General features: G+C 37.6%; 1 protein-coding gene across 4 annotated transcripts in view; it reads left to right on the top strand.

Moving 5' to 3' along the window:
* The window catches only part of ZNF277 (zinc finger protein 277), a 104890-nt gene extending 82833 nt beyond the window's left edge, over window positions 1–22057 (top strand). For all 4 annotated transcript variants that reach the window (XM_032304746.1, XM_032304747.1, XM_032304749.1 and 1 more), the window contains 8 exons: window positions 2090–2181; window positions 4943–5053; window positions 7134–7266; window positions 14868–14935; window positions 16546–16642; window positions 18606–18648; window positions 19821–19995; window positions 21699–22057. In XM_032304746.1, the coding sequence (XP_032160637.1) occupies window positions 2090–2181; window positions 4943–5053; window positions 7134–7266; window positions 14868–14935; window positions 16546–16642; window positions 18606–18648; window positions 19821–19995; window positions 21699–21885 (906 nt within the window). In that variant the 3' untranslated portion in view covers window positions 21886–22057. The remainder of the gene's footprint in view (window positions 1–2089; window positions 2182–4942; window positions 5054–7133; window positions 7267–14867; window positions 14936–16545; window positions 16643–18605; window positions 18649–19820; window positions 19996–21698) is intronic.
* The last annotated feature ends 3188 nt before the right edge of the window (window positions 22058–25245 follow it).

Raw genomic sequence — 25245 nt, 5'->3', positions numbered from 1 at the left:
CACATGGAATTTATTAACTTTCTAGTTATTAGCTCATTTTTATGTTATTCTATAAGTATTCATAGAATCACCAATAAACTTTATAAAGTTCCTATTTTGAGCTCCATGTTATAAGAGAAGCTGTATGCCATTCTAAGAACAGCATAAAGACTTAATTTTCCCCCCTAAAAATCTAGTTTTTAATCAGAGACGAGAGGTTACAATTTACAACTCATGTTTAGCCCTTTAAAAAGTTTTTTGAGATGTATTCTGCATCATGAATTACCACAATTTAAAGTTCTCAACATTTATATATTCTTCACAGGGTATATACTCTAAGACTTAATTTTTACTCCAAAGAGTTTTCATATCCCTTCAGAAGATAAGGCAAACAAACAGTTAACAAAGAGATGATGGTAATAAACAGTGGAAATTGACATAGGCTGGTTAACAATAATATCCAACATTTAATGACCCATGCACAATTTGAACCCTGTACATAAATTATCTGATTTAATCCTATAAACAATTCTCTGAGATAATATTTCCATTTTCATCTTAAAAATGAGAAAACTGATGATTGAAAAAGTTAAATACTGAGTACCACAGAGTGCCGTACCACAGAGTGCCAGAGTTCAAATCCAAGCCTACTCAGTGTTTCAGAGCCAGAGCTTGTAACTCTCATATAGCAGTCTGGAAATGGAAATCATGATAGAAATGGGAATCTTAAGTTACAGGTTAGGATTCATAACAGGCAAAAATCAAAGAGAAATAAAATGACCTCAAGGAAAGATGGTGTGTAGAACCACCCTGATTGGAGCAAATGTTACCAAAGCATATTTAAAATTATTGATTTGGGGGCGGCTGGGTGGCTCATTCGGTTAAGCTTCTGCCTTGGGCTCAGGGTGTGATCCCGGGGTCCTGGGATCAAGTTCCTATTTGGGCTCCCTGCTCCATGGGAAGCCTCCTTCTCCCTCTGCTTCTGTCTGTCTCTCATGAATAAATAAATAAAATCTTTTTAAAAAATTATTTGAGTTGAAGAATAACAAGATAATAGCATAGGAAAACCATGCTTAAGAGTTTGCCTCAGAACAAAAAGAAGGATGGATGTGATGAAAAAAAGATTGAGATCCTGGAGACCCTCTAGGAGATTTATTTATTGTAATCCCATGACTGATCAAAAACCGGACTCAGGGCGATGGCTTTGGGAATGGTGGAGAAAAGTAATATAAAAAATAGTTCAAGAATGAATGAAACAAGATGGGATTGGGAGGGAGACAAACCATAAGTGACTCTTAATCTCACAAAACAAACTGAGGGTTGCTGCGGGGAGGGGGTTTGGGAAAGGGGGGTGGGGTTATGGACATTGGGGAGGGTATGTACTATGGTGAGTGCTGTGAAGTGTGTAAACCTGGCGATTCACAGACCTGTACCCCTGGGGATAAAAATAGATTATATGTTTATAAAAATTAAAAAATTTAAAAAAAAGATAGTTCAAGTGAAAAATTTGTCAGAACTTGATTGCAGACTAAACTGAGAGGTACCAAAAGGAACAAATCAAAAACCCTACCATATTTTTGTTTGGGAAAGAGGGTGAGGATGGGAGTTAACTAATAAGAACAGGAGTAAAGCCAGGGTAGGGAAGGATGATGAGACCCAGGTGACTCTGAGTTTCCTGCAGAGCTATCCAAATGGAGTGTTCTGTCAGCATTTAACAGTATAGACTTGGAGTTTTGATACAAGGACAGAAATGGAGAAATTTGAAATATTGTCAATATTCATATATTCCCTTTGTGCTTCTTCCCCAGATTCCTCCCATTCAGACTATAACATTTTTCATTAGCCAACTGTACACTTATTAAAGATAATATCAGGGATGGCTGGGTGACTCAGTTGGTTAAGATCTGCCTTCGGCTCAGATCATAATCCCAGGGTCCTGGATTTGAGCCCCACTTTGGGCTCTCTGTTCAGCGGAGAGCTGCTTCTCCCTCTCACTCTGCCCGCCTTTACCCCTGCTTGTGCTGTCGCTCACCCTCTTACTTTCTGTCAAATAAATAAATAAAATCTTAAAAAATAATAATAAAATTAAGTATCTGTTTCTACTTTACAGAAAGAAATTCTGGAACAACAGCAGCAAGAAAGAAATGATAACCATTTTCACGGTATTTGTATGTTTTGCAATGAGGAATTTTTCGGGAACAGGTTTGCCCTCATCCATGTCTTTAAATATTATTGTTTTTCATCTGAAAACACATCAAAACATTCGTAATGGTTATATAAATTAAGTTCTGTGGATTAGCTCAGGACTTTTTTATATATCAGCAGTAATTTTTTTACTACGCTTAACATTAAAGATGGACTATAGCTGCTCTAAGCAGATTAAGGGAATAATTTTTTCATTTTTTCTTTTTTTTTTTCCAAGTATTTATTGAATTTCCAGTTAGTTAACTTACAGTGTATTATTAGTTTCAGGTGTGGAATTTAGTGATTTATCATTTACATACAACACTCCAATACCTAGTGCTCATCACTACAGGTACCCTCCTTAATCCTGTCACCTATTTAACCCATCCCCCCATCTCCTCTCCAGTAACATCAGTGTATTCTGTATAGTTAGGAATCTGTTTCTTGGTTTGCCTCTTTTTTCCTTAAATGCCAAAAATAAATTTGTGTTTAATGTTGTAGGACGTTTTCAGTTGGCTGACAGGCAAGACCATGTACAACAAACTACTATAGACACACCCTTCTATAGTGTTAACACTAAACCTTTAGCAGTTTTCAATGTTTCACTTTTGAATATTAAAACTAATAAAGATCTAAAAAACAAAACAAAACAAAACAAAACTGGGGTATTGATAATTCTTTACTACTCCCAACTGGGTTCAAAACCAGCTGGCATATTATAATTCAATTCTAAAGCAATTGCCCACGGTTAGCGTAAGACTCTGCAGGTTAAGCAGCATCATGCCCAGCAAGACTGCCTCCTTTTTGGTTACCAGCCACAAGTTCAGTTGACCAACTGGCCAAAAATTCAAGGATTCTCACCAAGTTGCATAGTTAGTAATTTACAGAATGACTCACAAAACTCTGGAAAGTGAGTATACTTAGGACTGCAGTTTTGTTATAAAGGAGCAGCCAAGTGAAGAGATATGTAGGGCAAGTTTTGGGAGGTTCCTGAACTCAGAGCTTCTGTGCGAAAGAATCAGGATGTATCACTCACCCAGCACATCAGAGTATTCACCAACCAGGAATCTTCACTGAGCTTTGATGTCCAGAATTTTTAATAAGCCTTCGTCATATGAGCATTGTTTCAGTCATTGAATATCCAGATCACTCCCCTCTCTGGAGGCTCAAAAGCACCACCTTGTAATCACATGGTTAGTCTTTTCCTTGACCCACTCCCATTATGAAGCTACCTAATGTTCTTGGGTTGAGTGGCCTTGTCAGCAGAACAAAGATAATCCTATCAAGGAGAAATTCCAAGGGTTTTAGAAGCTCTGTGCCAGGAACTAAAGACAAAGAGAGAGATTTCTCATTATACAGCATTTGATATTTACAAATGTACATGACTTAAATACAAGTCATGAAGTTGTAACCTCTAGGAACTGGGAATAGTTTTAGTGGCAACATAAGAGTGGACAATCAGAAAAATACCATTTCCTGCCCTCTTCAAAGAAGGCAGTCTATAGTATTAACAAAAAAGCCTAGCACAGTAACTGACATTATTACTTAAAAAACATTGAGGAGAGGGTACTAATTTGAATTTAGAAAATGGTTCGGTTGCAGCGCTGTTTAAAACACCACTAATGAAGATTGGATTCTTCTTTAGGGCAGTTGGCATAGAGAAAAATTTGTGCCAAAAGGCACTGTGAAGTACTCTATGAACTACTAGTTTTATTCATAGTTATTGATAATAGCTAAGTGCTTAGCCAAAAGAGTATGTTAACTATGAGGTTAATAAATGGGCCTCCTACATAGTTAAAAAAATCAGCAAACATTTTTAGGGTTGGTTGCTTTATTTTATTTTCTAAAGGAAAAAAATGATAACCCTAAAAAAATAGTGATTTGGGGGCCACCGTAAGTGTCTAAATAAGCTAGATAAACTGTATTATGTGTCACTGTGTATAGTCTTTTAATGGTCTGTGTACTAATGAGTTCCCCAAAACTGTCACCTTCATGTTATGAACTAACATTGTGATAACGAGGGTGCCTTGCTGACTCAGCCCTAGGAGCATGGGACTCTTGATCTTGCGGTCCTGAGTTCAAGCCCCATGTTAGGTGTAGAGATTACTTAAATAAATAAATAAACTTTAAAAAAATAAAATTAAATTAAATAAATAAAAATAGTTATTTATTTTAAATAAAAATAAAAATAAAGTTATGCTAAAGACCCAGTAGGATAATATATTTTACACATAGGCATTTTTGCTGTGTAAAACTTAGAAAAATTAAAATTTTCCTTTTCAGCATAAACTAAGCAACAGACTGTTCATGGTGTATTCAGGTTATAGTAACCCTTACATATTCTTAGATGTGTTTACTGTGGGTTCCTGGTCTGTGTCTGATAGTGGGCTGACTAAATGTCTGTGATCCCAGGATGTACATAGCAGGACATATTTCCTTTTGGCAGTTGTCTCTTCCTCCTTCCCATGATGAATTGGAAAAGTAGGCAAACGACAGTTTATGTATTAGTTTAAAGGACAGAAACCCAGTTCATCTTTAGAGTATATTCCTGTCCACTGGCAGATAATGGAACTTTAACTCACTGTAAAGAACTATTGTGATTATATGTGTACTTAAGTACTTTATAACATATGGCTCTTTCATAGCCCAAATTTATATTTTAGTGTTTAACCTTTGCATGTACTTCTGATAAGTGTTGTCATTATAAAATTGATATCCCTAACCTGATTTGTTTCTAGATGATTTGTAAATAATATAAATTGCTCAAATTTCTTCCTAGATCTGTTCTTTTAAACCACATGGCCAGAGAACATGCTTTCAACATTGGATTGCCAGACAACATTGTAAACTGCAATGAATTTCTATGTACTTTACAGAAAAAGCTGGACAAGTAAGTATTTTTTTCATGAAACACAAGCTGAAGCTATTTTAATTTTGGACTCTTGGCAATTTTTTTTATTGTCTGTTGTGAATTTTTTATGATTAATTAATAGAAGTTAATAATAAAATGGAATTTTCTCATTTCTCCTGTTAGAGGCATTCACATTTTACATGACAGCCTTCTTTTTCTCTGATCATATTGTCTTTTACTGTTTTTTTTAAAAAGTATCATAAATACCAAACAATGTACATACCATGTAACATATGCTATATAGGGTATGAAGCATATACTCTCCATCTAGCCTAAGACATAGAACAGGGATTCCTGGGTGGCTTAGTCAGTTAAGCATCCCAACTCTTGATTTTGGCTCAGGTCATGGTCTCAGGGTCAAGTCTGCTTGAGATTCTCTCTCCCTCCACCCCTCCCACTCCCCCATTCATGCACATGGGTGTGCGCACATGTCCTCTTCCTCTTCTCTCTCTCAATAAATCTTTTTTTTAAAAAAGAAATAGAACATTATTAATCGCCTTGAATTTTCATACGTGCCCTTCCTCATTAGTATCTCCACATTTCTTAATTTTGTACTGGTAATTCATTTGTTTTTCAGTATAATTTTTCACATATGTAGTAAATATATTGTCAAAATGTTCTGTTATTCAGCTTTATGTGAGACAAACTCTGTCCATTCTTTGACCTTTTAGTACTTACTCACATTTATATATCATAACACTCCACTTTTTCTAAGTTCATACTCTGGTGACTGTGGATATCTAGTGCGTATCTAGAGCTTAACTTGTAAAATAAGGAAGGAAATTCACTAGGTCACTAAAATGGCTTTCAGAAATTGATCAACATTTCTCTCTAGGAGAGGACCCAATATTTTTTCTCTCAAAACCAAGTTTTGGGGTTTTTTTGTTTGTTTGTTTTTAAAATTTTTATTTATTGGATTTTAGAGAGAGAGCTTAAGCAGGGGGAGGAACAGAAGGTGAGGGAGAGAGAAAATCAAGCAGACTCCCAGACTCCCCACTAAATGTGGAGCCCAACACAGGGCTTGATCGCATGACCAATATCATGACCCAAGTGAAAATCAGTGGTCAGGCACCCAACCAACTGAGCCACCGAGGTACCCCTGTATTTTTTTTTCCAAATGAAATCTCAGCACACAACATTCAGAGCAATGACATTAAGTAAGAAAGAAATACTAAAAGTTCCGAGTTCAAATTCTGATATCAACACTACATTAAAACAAGTCCTTTCACTCTTACTAAATGATCCTTCATTTATAAAATAACAGATGTGCTGTCTAGCAAGATTAGCATGATCTTTTTTTAATGCCATAAATTATTTGCTGTTAAATAATACAGTTATTTCTCAGGCACAAGAAATGGTTCAAAGGGTGTTTAGTAGTGATGGCAAAAGAATTCGAAATTAAAACAAATGATTTCACTCATTTGAGAATTTTCATGTAAAAGGGAGCATAGACATAATCTGTGTGACTCCAAAAAATAGAACTCTAATGACTGATAGGGGGAAGTTACAGGCAGTATCCACTGTCAGACCTAGGTTGAGAAAGACGTTTTGTTAGTTAGAAAATGAATGTCAATAGAGAAGGCAAGTAACTTGACCAAGTGTCACAGCTAGTGTGTACTGGAACTAGGTATTAATCCCTGCAAATCAGCTCAGAGAATATGCCAAATCATGGACTAATTTGTTGTACTCAATGGAGGCAACCAATGCTAGTTATCATTGTAATTAGTTGAAGAACATAATTACATTTTCATTTTTAGAAGAGAAAATTTGATTAGAAGACACCAAAGTAGCTTTTGGGTGTTAGCTATCTTTGTCACAGTTTGACTGCATAGCCAAGTTGGCCAGTGTAGCCAACCACAAAATAAACCAAGCCTGCATCCCACAAAGCTGAATGAATGAAGTAAAAGAGGTTCTGACAGGGATGTTGTATCCCACTTGAAGATTCTGTGACCTAAAATGAATAATCATAAGACTTGAAAATAAAGGACTTTTATAGCGGCTCTCCAGGAGACATGTGTAATCTGTCAGTGTTTGTGTTTTGTTTTTGTTTTTTTTTTAGCTTACAGTGCTTGTACTGTGAGAAGACCTTCAGGGACAAAAATACACTTAAAGATCATATGAGGAAAAAACAGCATCGGAGGATTAATCCTAAGAACAGAGAATATGACCGATTTTATGTCATCAATTATTTGGTAAGGCTTTCTCTTCATAATTTAAAATTTGATTGCATTTCCACAAACAAAAATCTTTCTAAGGGCTGTCTAATATTTAAACAAGCAATTAGTATAAAGGTCAAAATGTAATCGAGGGACACTTCCAAGCAGTGATTAGCTTCATAGTGTTTAGTTTACAAAGCATAATTTGATTCGGTTTGTCTTTGATTTGCCAGAAGGTTATATAGTAGAAATGTCGTGTCTCTAGAATTCACAGTGATCTGGACCAAAAAAAAAGTAATAATAAACAAAGTATTTGAGTATCTATATACTCTTACTTATTTGTTATGGTATTTATTACCTTGAGACCAGAGACTTCTGTATTCTACTCAAGAAACATCTTTTGGCCTCTGGATGTGGTAGGTATCTTATGCTAGATAACTCTTTAAAAACAGCCTCTTCGTAAGGGTGCCTGGGGGCTCAGTTTGTTGGGTGTTCAACTCTTAATTTCCACTCAGGTCATGATCTCAGGATTGTGAAATCAAGCCCCAAGTCAGGCTCACACACTGGGCATGGAGCCTCACTAAGATTTTCTCTTAATGAGAGGGGGAAAAAAAATCTCTTCACTCTTTCCTCTCTCCCCATTAAAAAAAAATCTTCCTTTTCCCACAAAAAACCAAACTTACCATCCTCCTTAGCTAGCTTATCTTTGATGGAGGTTTTAGAGAAACCAAGTCATTTCCCTAGGCAAGAGGACTTTGATTTGTTCGGCTAATAGAATGTGGTAATGGTGTTACCATGTGAAAGATTTTAAATGCATTGAAAGGTTTCCTTCCTAGAAACCTCAGTACCATTTCATGGGCTTTTTTTCGTTAAGAGAAGGTACTCGGTAGGAGGCATGTATCACTGGGGGTGGGGGGGGGGTGCGTTTAGAAATGGAAGTGGGGATTTTGACTGCCACAGTGACTGGCAGTGCTACTGGCCCTGCCCTATTCTGCTGAATTTGGGGGTGTACATAACAAGTGAAATAATCCACTGGTATAAAGAAAAGGGTTACATAACTCTCCACTTGTATTAGGAGAAAGAGAGTTGTTTCTGACACTTTTCTTAAGCAGTGGCAATTATTTTTTTCCTGTCATTAGGAATGAGTTAGAAATCAAACTCATGGCCACAGAAGGCATAATTGCTTATAATCAACCATTTTATCAATTGGACAGAAACAAGCATCTCCTGAAATATGTTGGAAAGGTCTGCTGTAGGGTTGGAATTTTTGTCTGTTCTAACTAATCCTTGTACTGTTAAAATAAAATTCCCCTTGAGAAGCAAGTTTGACATGTGTTTGAAGGTTGGCTCTGAGAAGTTGCCATGATCTGCTGCAAATGTTTTACAACTAGCTAAAGGCAAAGCCAGCCTTTGAGTACTTCAGTCTTCTCTTGAAATCACTCAATCATTAATTCCTAGAACAAACACTGCTTCAGGGCCCAGTCCAATCCAACAGGGAGTGGACCTCAGTGTTAGCTCTAAGAAATATCAGCTACACGGAAGCAATTTAGTAGTACTTCCTCGTGGGCATCTTTTAAAATAATATTTGAGAGTTTAGGACTAGCAGAACATTATATATATATAGCTGGAGGTATTTACCTTTTAGAGGAGACTTCAAAGACGCTTCACTCAAATTCTGCTGGCATTTCAGAAAAGTACGATGCTCTATTCTCTGGGCATCAAATAGTAAGTCTTTCAAAACTGAAATTATTTGCAATTATTTCAGCTGTCTCTAGATGAACAGGCTAGATAATACTGCCCACTGAGTGTCCAGATATGATGTGGCATGAATCATAGCTTAAGAAGAGTGTTTCAAGAGAATATAAGGACTTTAATAGTATATAAAATGAAAACTAATTCATTTTAGGAGACTATTAATATCAGCAATTTTTTCTTTTAACTAGCAGCATTTGACTACTTGCTATATGCCTGGCACTGTGTTGGATATGTATATTAAGTCATTTACTCTTAACCATATTCATGTGTCACAGATTTTATCATTATCCCCATTTTTATAGGTTTGGAGACTAAGCACGGATCTTTTCCCAGAGTCACATAGTTAGAACAGGATTCTTAACCTCTCCATATCAATTTCCTTCACTTTTTCCTCAGTTGAAATGAGGTACCTGTCTCTTACTTTTTTGGTTCAGTTTTGGTCAAGTAATGGTGATGATCTCTTCACCACCTTCCTGCCTACTCTCTTTTGTACTAAACTAGAAAGTGAGTCTGGGTCAAAGTAAAACTGACTTTAATAAGCTCATCGAGGGCCCTGACCGACAACCTTAGCCTTCTTAGCCCTGTCTGCTTTCCCACGGAAGTAAATAACCCACAAGAAGAAGAATGATTTAAAAAACAAAGCCTAAAATGTGCTATGATTAGCCTCAGCATTTTGGAAATTAAATAAACTTACCTTAGAAAAAGATTGAAGAGGGGCACTTAGGTGGGTCAGCCATTGGACGTCTGCCTTTGGCTCAGGTCGTGATCCCGAAGTCCTGAGATAGAGCCCTGCATCGGGCTCCCTGCTCAGCGGGAAGCCTGCTTCTCCCTCTCCCTCTCCCCCTGCTTGTGTTCTCTCTCTCTCTGTCAAGTAAATAAATAAAATCCTTTTTAAAAAAGAAAAGGATTGAAGAAGCTAAGAAAGTCTCTAAAGATGTAGAAGTGTTCCTACATAGAAAAGGACTTACCAGAACTATCAACCTTAATACCGTCCTGAGTATTGTTGTTGATAAAAGGTATAATATATAGAATGAGTATATAAATACTGTTCCAAATACTAAATACTGCGTAACTAGAGAAAAATGAGGGTCAGAGATTGCTCAGCATCATGTGTTTCCTTTTAGACCCCATTAATGAAAATACTTCATATTTCACAAAAATAATATGAAGAATAAATCCTTCTAAAAGTTTACTTAAGCATTGAATAGTGACATTGCTTCAGTTTTAAAAAGGTGGGGAAAAAATGCTGCCCAGATACTCACTGTGTATTCCTCTGAGGGACAAGGCTGACATGAGTGATGAATGTGGAGCCAAAGAGTGAAGAGCTGTTGTATCCATTTCTCACGTCCTCTTCCCTCCAAGAAGCACTTCCATTGGCTTCATACATTCGACACACATTTGAGTGCCTTCCAGTACGAGACATTGGTGGAATAGGAAAAAAAATATTACAGACAAGGTGGTTGATTTAAGTTAAGGTGGTTGATTTAAGTTACTACTCAGTTTAGAGGCCATATGAGAGACAGACACTTAAGCATATAATTTCAGCACCTCGGGATGGGGTATACAAAGTTAATGCTTGAACCTCTCCTGTAGCAGATAAGTGCCAGCAGCAGAGTTCCTCTTCTCCACTCGGAGCAGAATCTCCACTCAGCAGTGATGGCAGCATCCAGGATATTTCCTGGACTCTAATCGTCATCTAAGGTGGGAGACCTTAGGCACAGAGGTGGTTTTGGCTCTCCTCTGAGCTCACCAAATTGACAGATTCCTTTTTTTTTTTTTCCTTAGGTAAGATAATTTCCATACTTAATAATTCATATCAGTTTTTTAATAATAATAGACTTGCAAATTCATAAAAAGTCACTATGCAGAGACTAGATTACCTACTATGGGTTCTCTCTGTTTTCTCACAAACAAAAGTGTTCGGTGAATAGTGGAGATGGTCAAGGGGACAATTTCACAGGCAGTTTCACGTTCAGATGCCCCTGCCATCATCACTGAGCCGTCAGCTACCGAGTCCTAAGGCATTCATGTTTCAAGCCCTAAGTTTTCCTAAAGGAAATTATTTTTGCAGTGGTTTTATCATTTTTATTTGTATTTTTTATTATTGAAGATATACAAAGTTTTTATAGTTTTAGTATAGTTCTTTCTAATGAAATTATTTACATTTAGAACACTTCTCTCTTTTTTTTTTTTTTTAAGATTTTATTTATCTGAGAGAGAGGAGAACACAAGTGGGGGAGGTGTGGTGCAGGGAACAGCAGAGGAAGAGGAAGAAGCAGGTTTGCCACAGGGTCCCATCCCAGGACCCTAGGATTATGACCTGAGCTGAAGGCTCATACTTAACCAACCAAGCGCCATCCAAGTGCCCCACCATGTAAAACACTTCTCACTAACTAGAATTTAAATAAAAACTTGAAAAAATAAAAACTAAAGCATTTCTTTTTCTCTGTTTATAATGGGTTTTTCATGTAAGTACGTACAAGTATGTGTATTGGAGCGGTGGGGATGCTAAGTGAAGGAGATTTCTTTTTTCTGTCTTGTTTTTCTTGCCCACTCTCTCATTGATCATAAACCATCTGATGTAAGGGTTTGAGGGGATGTGCTGAACATCTTTACTGATACGCCTTCCAAACTTTGTTTTTCTTGAAATCTTTGCTTTCCGAACATGATTCATTAGCAGGCACAGCATCTTAATTAGAGAGTCTGTGCCTTTTTTTTTTTCTTTTTGGGTCTTATTCCTATAATAAATCATATATATTTGACTACACAAGATGGAACATTCTAGGAAAGTCTGGGCCAGTGTCACATGCAAACCACTTGTTTCTTTTTTTTTTTTTTTTTTTTTTTAAAGATTTTATTTATTTTTCAGAGACAGAGGGAGAGAGCGCGAGCGAGCACAAGCAGACAGAGAGGCAGGCAGAGGCAGAGGGAGAAGCAGGCTCCCTGCCGAGCAAGGAGCCCGATGTGGGACTCGATCCCAGGGCCCCGGGATCATGACCTGAGCCGAAGGCAGCTGCTTAACCAACTGAGCCACCCTTGTTTCTTAATACACTAATGAACACCAAGTTCCATTTTCCTCTCAAGTGGTAAATGGTTAGTGCTGTTGCCTAGGAAAATCCCTCCATGTTATACTGAACACTCAGAAAGTTGCGAAATAATTCTTTGGGTTTGGAAGTTTGACACTAAAAGATATTTTATGTCTCTTTGGCCAAAACACTTATTGGTAAACATTTGTCCCTATCATTGAAAATGGTAATACCACAGATGGCCCTTCTTTGAATAATATCCTGCAGCAATGACCTTTAAGTATAAGTCCAGAGAGACCAAGTAATCCATGAAAGATTTAATTTTATCACGAAAAATTCCAACTAACAGAGATCCTGTTGTCAGTGTTGAAGCCATTCCTGATGTCCATAATGAGGTTCAGACACTTCATGACACTCTGGGAAGTACATTATAGAGTCCAAATTATTATCTCTAATGACATTATGGTAAATCTCTGCGTGTCTGAATTTATGCATCATTTAGCTGATAGATAATGACAGCCTCAACACCTCTCATTAAGTTGACAAATGATAGATTTTCTTTTTCCCCTAAATCATAATGGACCTTGTAGTTCTTTGTTTTCGTTAATTGAATACCTTTTTTGAGAAAAGAAAAAAAGTTCAAAACTGAGAGTGAATTTTAGTTATTTTTTTCCAAAAGAGAAATATCAAACAAGAATGTCTGTATTTTTAACAGCTCAGGTTGGGCTTGACTGTAACCATAGTTTAGCTGCTTAGAAAGGTACCCATTACTGTTCTACATCCTTCTTTAGTGCACTGTCTGCTTTTGCATGGCACAGTGGGGAAATTGGATGGAGAAAGAAGAAAAAATAAGGAGGAGAAATAAATGATTCAGGAATAGAAAAGATAAATGGTTAGGGCAAAAGAAATCATTCCTGCCCATTACTCCATAAAGTTTTGCTGAAACTATGGCTAAGTTTGCCAGACTCAGCCCTACATGGGTGCAACTTCTCCATGGACTGTAAGAGATAAAAGGCGTTGAAGTAGATATTTGAGTACTTACTGTTGCCTGCTGCCATGTACTTTATATAGAGGGATAACTAGTTTTATTGCACTTCACTTACGTGCTTCATGGATTTTTACAAATTGAAGGATTATGGCAGTCCTGAAGGATTGAGCAACTCTTATCTGTGCCTTTTTTTCAACAGCATTCACTCACATCATGTCTCTGAGTCACATTTTGGTAATGCTCACAATACTTAATTAAGATATATACAGTGTTTTTTTAGACGTAATGCACACATTATGCACACATAATACACTGCAGTATAATGTAAACATAACTTTTATATGCACTGGGAAACCAAAACATTTATTCGACTTGCCTTACAGGGGTAGTCTGGAACCAAACCTGCAGTATCTCTGAGGTTTGCCTCTATGTGAACTAATTTATTTAGTCACCTTATAAAAACCTTTTGAGGTAGGATCTAAATTCGTATTGAATTTTTAGACTTTTTCAGTTACAATTCAGTTTTTTTTTTAAAGATTTTTATTTATTTATTTGATAGAGAGAGATCACAAGTAGGTAGAGAGGCAGGCAGAGAGAGAGAGAGAGAGAGAGAGGGAAGCAGGCTCCCCGCCGAGCAGAGAGCCCGATATGGGACTCGATCCCAGGACCCTGAGATCATGACCTAAGCCGAAGGCAGTGGCTTAACCATATATGCCTGGCTCTGAAAATAGAACAATCAACAAAGTCCATGTCCTCATGGGCTTTGTTGGGGAGTTCATGTCCTCATGGACTCTGGTGGAGAAACGAATACCAAATGAGAAAACATACAGATACACAGAACTGATTTCAGGAAGTGATTGATGTTAAAAAAAATAATAATAAAACATCGGGGCACCTGGGTGCCTCAGTGATTTAAAGCCTCTGCCCTCAGCTTAGGTCACGATTCCAGGGTCCTGGGATCGAGCCCCACATCAGGCTCTCTGCTCAGCAGGAGCCCGCTTCGCCCCGCCCCTCTGCCTACTTGTGATCTCTGTCTGTCAAATAAATAAATAAAGTCTTTTTAAAAAGTAAAATAATAAAATATCATAGGGGAATAAAAAGTGACTGGGAGAATGGGTGTTGTTTTAGACAGAGGAGTCAGAAGAGGCGGCAACATTTAAGCAGATGCCCCCACGACTGAGCCACACGGTTACGTGGGAGAGCAATGTTCAGACAAAAAATGCAACAAGTCCAGAAGTAGCCAATGGAGGTGAGCTTGTTGCTTTCAAGGGATAGTGAAGACACTGATCTGTCTGGAGCAAACTGAGCCAGAGAAAAAGGCGTGGGGCATAGTAACGAAGAAGGAGCCAGGGCAGAACACGCAGATCTTTCACACCATGATAAGTCCTCTGAATTTTGTTCTAAGTGTGGTAAAAAGCCATAGGAGAGTTTATACAACAAGGAAGTATCATTTAGAAAGATCACTGTGGCTGCTGTTTGAAAAATAGACTCTAGGGGACCTCAGGGAGAAACAGTCCAGCTACGTGGGTGTCTCACAGGCCCCATCAAGAGATATTTTTGGTTTTTTAAAAAAGGTCCCCAAAAGAGTCGAATGTGCGTCCAGGGTTGAGAAACTGGTTTACATTTAAGAGAAAGGAATTTGATTGAAAGAATATCACTGCTTCTCCAAAAAGAAAAACTTATTAAAAGCATTTTAGGATACATCCTTCCTTGTCACTGAAATAACTGTTTTAATTGATTTAAAACCAGTGAGTATGTGGCTTTGAGTGGGTTTCATTATTTTAATTTTGTGTCTATTTTCTCTCTCCTTTCTCCTCTTCCTGCTGCTCCCTCCATCTTCCCTAATCTCTCTGTTCTTCCCACAACAGGAACTTGGAAAGTCGTGGGAGGAAGTTCAACTGGAAGATGATCGGGAGTTGCTAGACCATCAGGAAGAGTAAGATTTGTTATGGCTGCTAATTAATTGCTGTGTTTTAAGAGTAGGAAAACAATTCTATAGTTTGGTTTAAAGTGATTATTCTGAAGACAATAGAAACGAAGAAAACTTTCTCTCCTTGTCATCATCTGTCCATGTAATAGTGCAAAAACTTGAATTCCAAGTAACTTTGACATAAAAATCACTAAAGCAACTGTTACTCCAGCGAAATAGTGTTTTGCCATTAGAACTGTTAATTGAGGGGTGACTGGGTGACACAGTTGAACATCTGACTCTTGGTCTTGGCTCAGGTCTTGATCTCAAAGCCATGAAATCGGGTCCCACTTCAAGCTCTTTGCTCAGTGTGGAGTCAGCTTGTCCCTCTCCCTCTGCTCCTCCTCCTCCTCTCTCGCTCTCAAATAAATAAATAAAATCTTTTAAAATAAATAAATAAATTTTTTTAAAAAACAACTTTAGGGGCTCTTGAGTGGCTCAGTTGGTTAAGCATCTGCCTTCAGCTCAGGTCACGATCCTAGGGTCCTAGAATCGAGCCCCATGCCTCCCTGCTCAGTAAGAAGTGTACTTCTCCCTCTCCCTTCCCCAATCCCCCCACCCCTGCTTGTCCTGTCTATCACTCTCTCAAATAAATAAATAAGATCCTTAAAAATAAATATATAAATAAATAAAAATAAAATTTTAAAAGTTTTTTAAAAAGCTGTTAATTGAACACATAAGTAAAAAATAATGCAGAGAAAGATACATCCCACTGGTATTTTGCTCACTTGGTTGGTGCCCAGATCTTGAAGTTACACAAACTTTGAACTCTCCATGCTGCTTGTCATTGGAGTAGAGAATGTCACGGAATTAACCTTGTTCCATGTACATCCCATTGACCTAGTTAAAATATTCACAGCTTCTTTCCTTGGAATTACAAGCTTGGGAAGTGTTCTTTTCAACCTTAAAGGATTCCCTGTTACTCATCCTCTTTTCCTTCAAAGATGCTTGACCTTATTTCTCTCCTGGGATTTCAGTTTTCCAGGCTTAGGACAAGAAGTTGATAGTGTCTTCAGAATAAGTCAGGGGATGGGGAGTAGAAAGGAATGGTAACATGGGTCCTGTGTGGTTTTTGACCTCTCTGTTTACCGCCAGATTTAACACTTAAAATGATCAGTATTTCTCACATGAAGGATACATGGTTTGCCTTTTTAAAACACACCATTTGTCATGCAGAGACACCCTCCCAGCATCGCACCTCACAGCATGTGTACTTAGTGGTTGTGGCTAATGAGAGGGAGCATCGCATCTACTGATGTGCCTCCTTTGTGAATTAAACCTAGTTGTGTCAGAAAGACATTAATCTGATTCTGTAGTAAAATAGCTGCTCAGAAGAGAAGCAAATAGAAGAAAATGGAGCAGCACCTGTTCACTATTTATATTAATTTCATGGTGCTGCTTTGAATTTCAAAACTATATCAAAAAGTCATAATATGATGTGACAATCTTTACAAAAATGTCAGAGTTGAAAGAAAGTGGCAGGGTTTCCCAGGGGGAGGAAGTAATAGCAAGTGACTGCTTAGTACACCCTCTTAATGAGGGGAATCTCTCTATGTGCTGTTTTCTTTTTAACACAGTGACTGGTCTGATTGGGAAGAACGCCCTGACTCTGCTGTCTGCCTATTTTGTGAAAAGCAAGCAGAAACCATTGAGAAATTATGTGTCCACATGGAGGTGAGATACTTTTATTCATTTGAATTTTGTTTTGTTCTAACAGGGACACTGATCATGATTGCAGTCTTATCAGCTTATGTTTAGTTTGCCATTATCCTGTTCCGAAAAGTGCTGTAAGTGGGGCACCTGATGGCTCAGTTGGCTAAGCATCCACCTCATGGCTTCAGCTCATGTCATGAACTCAGGGTTGTAAGATCGAGCCCCGAGTTCACCACCACCCTCAGCGTAGAGTCTACTTGAAAGATTCTCTCCCTCTGCCCCTCCTCCTGTGCTCACTCGCTCCCTCCCCCCACCCCCAGCCAAATAAATAAATAAATCTTTTATTAAAAAGAAAGTGCTATAGGCAAAACAGAAGAGACAGGCCCAATCCATCAAGAAGAACCAGAACTCAGGGCAATTTAGTATAATGCACAAGACCTGTGCAAACTGTTGGAGTGGGATTTCACAGACCACTGAGGCCATCCTACCTCTGAGATGTTAATGAGATAATTCTAGCTTACAATGTGGGCCCTGTAACCATGAGTAACAGTACTCAAGATATGGACGGTTCTGCATCTTTTTCCACTGCCTCCTGTGCTAGTGAATAAGGAAAGCAGGAAAGGGTTCCTGAAGCCCTTGAGGGAAATGGGCAGTGGGGCATGGGCAGTGTAGAGGCAGAGGGTACAGGATGTGATTGTGCAGCTCCTGCAGTTGTAAGAATTTGGAGGGAAGAAATTTGAGGGTATTTCCAGTTCGTGTGTTCCCTTCTGGATGCCATTTTTATGTTATAATGAAGCTTGAAGCTGGCAGTTCTAAACCTTTTTTCACCCCAGTATATCTGAGAGATGACACACTCCCAACAACTCTGATCCTCAGCTGGACAGTGCCGGTGAAGAGGGGGGACATCTAATGAGTCATGACAGTACTTCAGCTTAAAGGTAGAGGAGTGATTATAATTAAAAAATATTACTGGATGATTCTGATTCGCTCTCCCTACCCTCCCCCAGCCATCTCTGCCAACAGTAACGCAGATTATCCTGTTTCACCCACCTTCTCCCTGCTCTCATTCAGAAACACTCTTCTTAGTTCCATTTAAAAAAAAAATAGAATGTATGTGAAAGGCCATAAGTGTTTACCCTTAAGAAACAGAGAGTCGTTTTCTCTGAAACAGGTTGCTAATAGTATGTGTGTATAATTTCCAGTGTTTAAATTTAATTAATAATATCCTAATATCTTTGAATTGAAAGGAGTCTTAATACCCCTACCTTGTATAGGAAATTTCCTTTGCAACATCCTTGACCTGTGTCCTCGCCCTCTGCTCAGTCACTTCCAGTCATAAAGTACCATGAATTTCCTAATTATCCGGCCTCTGATGTTACATTGAAGGCATTCATAGGAAGTTAGATGTTCTTTATTCTCTGTAAGCTTTTAAGTTCAAACATTTACCCAGATGGATGATTGCACAAGTGGAACAGAAGAAGACTGCGTTGTAAAAATCAAAAGAAATAAAATTTATGGAAAGATGTCGGTGAAGAGAAATTTGCATTAAACAGTATGTTTAACCGCATAAAATGAAAAGCGGATTTGTAAAATTACCTATCTGCTTGTGTAGCAGAGGACCTATATCCATAATTGTAGTCCAGGCACACAATACAGTAAATAGGGCCACATTTTACCACAGACTGAGGACACTTTGTCAGATTGCAGAATGCATACATAGTAAATTGTGAAAACTGTAGATACAAACTGTGAATAATTAAAATGTTTCAACTGATTGGCATGACTTGTTTGGACTGTGCTTTAAAAAGTAGTTGGATGTGGTTGGGGGAAGCAGTTATATTTCGAATACTTCAAAAGCAGAACATGATGAACTGAGACTGAGTTTCAACAGTGTTCAAACTCCTATGAATAAGCCGTCTGTTTATAACTTCAGCCTGAAAGATTAAATAATTTATATGCTCACAGATATTCATTCCTTTTTTAGGATGCTCACGAGTTTGATCTCCTCAAAATAAAGTCAGAACTTGGTGAGTTTGATTCAGAAGTTGTTTTCCATGATGTTACGTTTTTATACACACTCCTGTAAATGATGCCTTGTTCAGGAGTCGTGATTGGAGAATGCACAGCCAAATGTGTCTCTCCACAGATGGTCTCAATGGGACTGCCTGAAGCAGTGATTCACAACCATTTTGAACTGTAATACTCAAATATGGTTTTTATTTCATATGGTCTTTCTTCTTTCCTACATACATGAATCCTTCAAATAAAATACAAGCTAATGATTAGTATCTATTATAAATAAAGTGGAAGCGGCTAAGAGAAAGCCCATGGATTTTTTAGGTCAGACTAGGGTTCATAGTCCCGCTCCAGCACTTACTGGCTGTGTGACATAATGCCTCAGGTCAACAGAATGTGAAGGGAGTGGACAATATATATAAAACAGCTACTATACTGCCTGACAGTGTAGCTAGATTATTTGTCACAGATGGATTCAATTGTATCATTTTCAGTATAAGTATGATGGAAAGATTAGGGGCATGAAGATGTAAATTACTGACTTGTTAATGGATCAAAGGCAGTAGAACACTCACTTCCCACACCTCAGCTTACTGACTGACTACTTTCCTAGACTCTGCAAAGTGTTACTTTACTTTGCTCTTCTTACAGACATGTATGTATGTCAAATGCTGGCTCTACCACCCACTAGCTGTGCAACCTTGGACAGTCTCCTAATAGATAATGTGGATATGATAATACTACCTGTGTGGTAGAGTTCTGCAAGAATTAAATGTATTAATGAGTGGAAACTGGTTAGAACAGTGGCTAGCACATAAGCCCTATATAAGTATTTGCTGTTATTGTTTGGTATCTATTATTCTTTATAATTGTAGTGCCTCTTCAGGTTGGTCAATACAGAGACTCAGGCACTTGGGTGGTACAGATGGTTAAGCATTCGACTTTGGCTCAGGTCATGATCTCAGGGTCCTGGGATGGAGCTCCACTTCAGGCTCCATACTCAGCACAAAGTCTGCTTGTCCATCTGCCCTTCCCCCTGCTCATGCTCACTCACTCTCTCTTCCTCTTTCAAAAAAATAAATAAACCTTTAAAAAAAAAGAATTAGCTCTTTTAAAATATTATAACAATTCAAAAATAGGCCTGACCAGTTGTCTGATGATTGTATAAACTATCTTATTTCAGGATTAAATTTCTACCAGCAAGTAAAACTGGTCAATTTCATCCGGAGACAAATTCACCAATGTAAATGTTATGGCTGCCATGTGAAATTCAAATCCAAAGCAGAGTTAAGGACTCATATGGAAGAAGCTAAACATACATCACTGCTTCCTGAAAGAAAGACGTGGGATCAACCAGAGTGAGTACTACTCAACCAATCATCTACTTCTTTGCTCTATATCCCTTATTTGTTCCATTATTCAGTTTCTCCAGACCTTAATGAAAGAGAAAGATATGTTTTTTAAAAAGAGCAAAAATCTTCAAAAAACCTTATTTTTAAAGGAATCCCCTTTTATAAGTATAACCAACTCTAGTATTTTTGTGGTATGAAGAAAAAGATGTAAGTTTAGAAGTGAAGATTTTTTTCATTATATTTTTGTTAACAGATTATTACATGCATTTTTTATATGTAATACATATAATTGCATCATTTTTAATGGTTGTCAGATATCCCATTCAATAGATATACCCTAATTTCCTAGCTATTGAGGTCGTTTCTTGCATTTTGCTCTTATAAATAGTAATACAGTGAATATCCATATGCCTGCATTGTTGCACACTTGTCTCATTTTTCATTTAGATAAACTCCTAGAAATAAAATTATTCTGTCAAAGAGCACACAACTATTAGGGCTTTTGGTATATATTTTGCATCTCAGAACTTTATAAATGTTAAGCAGTTGGTCCACTGATCTGTACTATGGAGGTGGTATCAGACTCTCAGATATCCTTTGCTAGTTCAGCCATCTGGGCTGGTTCTCATAGCAGTCTGGACAACCTCAGCTGGGAGAACCTTGGAGAGGGTGTAGGGTTCTAGCCACCTGGAGGTTTCTCTCTTCTTAGGAAATGTTAAATAAGTGCCCCCCCACCCCTCCCCCAATACTAGCCCCAAAGCTCTATATTTTCCTCTAGAAAATCCCAGATTTCAGGGCACGTGGGTGGTTCATACAGTTAAACGTCCCAACTCTTGGTTTCAGGTCATGATCATAGGGTCATGAGATTGACCCCCACATCAGGCTCTGTACTCAGCATGGAATCTGTCTGAGATTCTCCTTTTATCCCTCACCCCTCTCACACTCCCTTGCTCTCTCTGTCTCTTTCTCTCTCCCAAATAAATAAATAAATAAATAAATAAATATCTTCTTTAAAAAGAATGCAAGAAAGAAAAGTCCCGATTTGTGAGAGACAAAGTTGGTCCTGGATTGCCTGAGACCCTCTTCCTGTAATTCTTAAATAAGTTGAAATCTTTAGAGATAACTCCAGAACTAACTCCTAAGTGTGTCCAGAAAAGAAACCAGAACAATAGACATAAAATTCTATAAATGTTTTAATTTTTATTCACCTAGGATGAAGGAACCAGTAGTGATTAGGTTGGGAAGAAAACACACACATTCAAAGGAAACAGTGTTTTCATCAGGTATTTAAAGGACTCATGTATGAAAAAGTAGCCATATTTGAGTTTTGGTAATCTTCTAGGGAAGAACTGGAACCTTTGAATAGAAATGAAGAGGGTTCATTTTTAGCTTCATTCATGGCAATATCTCTAACAACTAGCTGCCCAATACTGGAGTAAGCTGCCTTTTCAGATAGTGAGTTCTTGTGGGAATATCAAACAGAGGCTGAATGGGCAGCTAGCAAGGATGCAGCTAAGACTGGTATCAGCCAGTAAAGGTCAAAGTAAAAGTAATTCAGAAGTTGTCTCCCATACCATGTTTGCAAAATGCCGTTGAAATTATTGGCGAGGAAACCCAGCAGAATTATACTAATGTGTATGTCAACTGCCTAGAAACTTTTGTGGATGAGTTATAGTTTGGTTATTCATTATATCTGTGGTTGTTTTCAGGTATTATTTTCCAACCTATGAAAACGACACTCTACTATGTACACTGTCTGACAGTGAAAGTGACCTGACAGCTCAGGAACAAAATGGAAATATTACCATCATCAGTGAAGATATATCTAAACTGCATGCTTTGAAACAAAGCAGTATTTTGAACCAGTTGCTACTACATGAGAGTTTGAAAAACTAGAAGAAAATGCCACAGAAAAACTAGAAGACAATGCAACTTCTTGTGTTTTTTCTCTTATGAGACGATTAATAGAATAGTTTAAATTTGAAGAATTTAAACAGAAGAATAGTTTAAATTTGAACATCAGCAAAGGATTACTCCTTGGTGAAATAAAATTTTAAAAAGTACTTTCTAAAAAATAAAATGAGGACTTTTTGTATTTTTGTCTATAAAGTTTTACTATATAATCATTATAAATGATCTCATTTCATTAGACTCAATTATTTATAATAAGGAAGACATTTGGAGCACCTGGCTGGCTCAGCTGATGGAGCATGTGACTCTTGATCTCGGGGGTCATGAGTTTGAGCCCCACATTAGGTGAACAGACTGCTTTAAAAAATTTTTTTCTTTTTTAAATAAAGAGGACGTGTAAATCACAAAGAAATGAAATGTTCAAATTATTTATAAAGTTAGTTTCAGCGTAATTTCACTTTCCTCCGCCACAGGCTTTCTTCATCCAACAAGTCACAGAATTTGACTACACTGGGGAAGATTTAGAGTGACCAAAAAGAGGATCCAGTAAAAGAAAGGAAAAATGGTCAAAGACCTGGAGAATGCACAGATTGGAAGCAATTTCAGAAAAGTACAAATCTGACTATCATTATTGCTTTCTGCATAGAGTAACCAAACTCCCTAGAAATGGGCATCAAGCCTTGTCTTCTACAATGTATCTATCATTAGCAGATCAGTACCATTTTTTAAAAACATAAACATAATACCATTATGACATCTAACAAAATTAACTTATTAATATCCTATGTTTTCAATTTTCCCTAGCTTTCTCAAGATGTCCTTTTACAGTATTATCAGTTACAGGACAGATACTGTATGCTTTCTAATTAGATGCACTGAGGAAGACAAAACATGTTTGAGGATTCCTTCCAAAAATGCATTAACACGAATATAACAAGGAAACATTAATCAAACCCAAGTTGAGGGACAGTCAACCAAATAACTGGCCTTTATTCTTCAGAAGTCAAGGTCATGAAAAACAAAGACTAAAATATTCTTTTAGATTAAAGGAAACTAAAAAGATAATACTACATGCAATCCTGTATTAGATTCTGGACCCCCAAAAAATTTTCTTTTGCCGTAAAAGATCTAGTGGGACAAATAGTACACTTTTAATAAGATCGGTAGCTACTGTTAATTGGTGTTAATTTCCAGATTTTGACAATTGTACTGTGGTTATTTATGAGAATGTCCATGTCTTTAGATAATACACAGTTAAACTTACAGGTAAAAGAGCATTTTGGTTGCAACTTACTCTCAGAAAACAAATGTGAATATATAGAGAGAGGATGCTAAAGTGAATGTGGTGAGTTGTTAACATTTGGGTAATCTAAAACTCCTTAACAGTTGGTTTGTTTAAATCAGGTCCCATGGAGCACCTACCTGGGTGGCTCAGTTGGTTGGGCGGCTGCCTTCGCAAAGCTCAGGTCATGATGTCAGGATCTTGAAATCAAGCCCTGAATCAGGTTCCCTGCTCAGTGGAGAGTCTGTTGCTCCTTATCCCTCTGCCCCTCCCCCATGTCATGCTCATACTCTCTCAAATCAATAAAATCTTTTAAAAAAATTGGGTCCTAGGTGAGATTCATATATTGCATTTGATTGGTATGGTTCTTAAGGGTCTTATAATCTATACAGTTTGTGCCTCCTTCCTCTTAAAATGTCACTTTTTTGTTAAAGAAACTAAGCCCATTATCTCACTTTCTGTATGTGGATGATCAGATGCTCTTTGTGTCATTTAACATGTTCCTCTATCACCCATTTTTCTTGCTGACTGGTGGACTTAAGTTCCAGTAAATTTGTGTTCAAAAACTTATTTGCACAAATTATTTGTAAGAAATACTGTTGCTGTTGTATCACATCAGGCACATAATATCCCTAGTACCAGTTTTTAGAGATTTTAGAGCTGATAGTCCACTCAGGTGTTGTCAGTCAGTGCATCATTATAAAGTTCCTCATCGATCTTTTATCTAACTCACTCAGTATTCATTGGTAATTGTTACCTATTATTTTTTCTAGTGACTGCAAAGTGATGATTTTCTAATGCTGTCACTTCTTTTACAGTACATTCTTTACATAGCCTGTGTGCTATAGAGTACTGGAGTTTGAAGTTGTAGTTTCCAACAGTTAATACCAACCTCTGTAGGCAGTGCCCAAAGACTAATCTTGAAGTCATGTGACCTGTCATGAGTCTCAGGAGTCATCCCCCAGGGGCACCTGGGCGGCTCGGTCATTAAGCGTCTGCCTTCAGCTCAGGTCATGATTCCAGGGTCCTGGTATGGAGCCCCGGATGGGCTCCCTGCTGAGCGGGAAAAACAACCGTTATAATGGAAAATGCCTAAGTTAAAGACACGATTGAGTTAAATTGTTTTAAAACCAAAGATAAGAAGACAGTCCTATGCCTAGAACCTTGTGTGTCTAGGAATCAGATTTGTTGAGGAAGTGTGTAGAGTGTTTCTAGAATATGCTTCAGTTTTAAAACAGGAGCAATGAAAGAATGAGAACAAAATTAAGAATAATTAAGCTTGTGAAGGAGAAAGGTTTTTTGGAGATAAAGTTGAGATCTTAAAGAACAGATGAGGTGGATATAAAAGGAAAAATGAAATTGAAGGACAGATAAAAGGGAAAAGATATAAGAGGTTATTTTTAAAATGTGTAGATGTTTTGGAGGTTTGGGGTGTTTTTTTTTTAGCTCAGAAATAATAACTTGGTCCCAAAAAAATCAAACAAGAATAGAAGCAAAATTTCAGCCAACTGTGCTGACTCTCAGAGGGAGCAAGAATATAGACCACTACTGGCAAAGGACTCTCTTAGAGCTACACAGAAAATAGAGACTGCTTGTCAAGAACTATTGGGAACTCCTCAAAAATTGGGACACTGATGCAAAGTGTACCCTGAAAGGTTGGACAATTCAAAAGAGGAGGATCAATCAGATGAAAGTACACTATTCAAGGGATCATTGAACGGGTTTCCAGATGTCACTAGAATTGTAAATAGAGATACAAGTGCTATCTATGCCCAGAGGGAGTAGGCTTCAGAAATTCTGAAAATTAATACTAAATGAAGGTAACCAGAAAACATGAAACATAACAGAGAGCTAATAAGGACAGTGATAAACGGAATGCAAGCCTGGATTGGCTGTTGGCCTAATCAGAAAATGCATGCCAGTTATCTAACTCAGAAAGGTGAGAGTGGCCAAGGTTTTTTTGTTGTTGTTTTTATTGTTTTAAGATTTTATTTATTTACTTTGACAGGGAGATAGGCCAAGTAGGAAGAGTGGCAGGCAGAGGGAGAGGGAGAAGCCGCTTC

This window comes from Mustela erminea, chromosome 11, assembly GCF_009829155.1.
Source record: "Mustela erminea isolate mMusErm1 chromosome 11, mMusErm1.Pri, whole genome shotgun sequence".
Taxonomy (NCBI): Eukaryota; Metazoa; Chordata; class Mammalia; order Carnivora; family Mustelidae; genus Mustela; species Mustela erminea.
The sequence above is the reverse complement of the archived record's forward strand: the minus strand, read 5'-3'. Positions and strand labels throughout refer to the sequence as shown.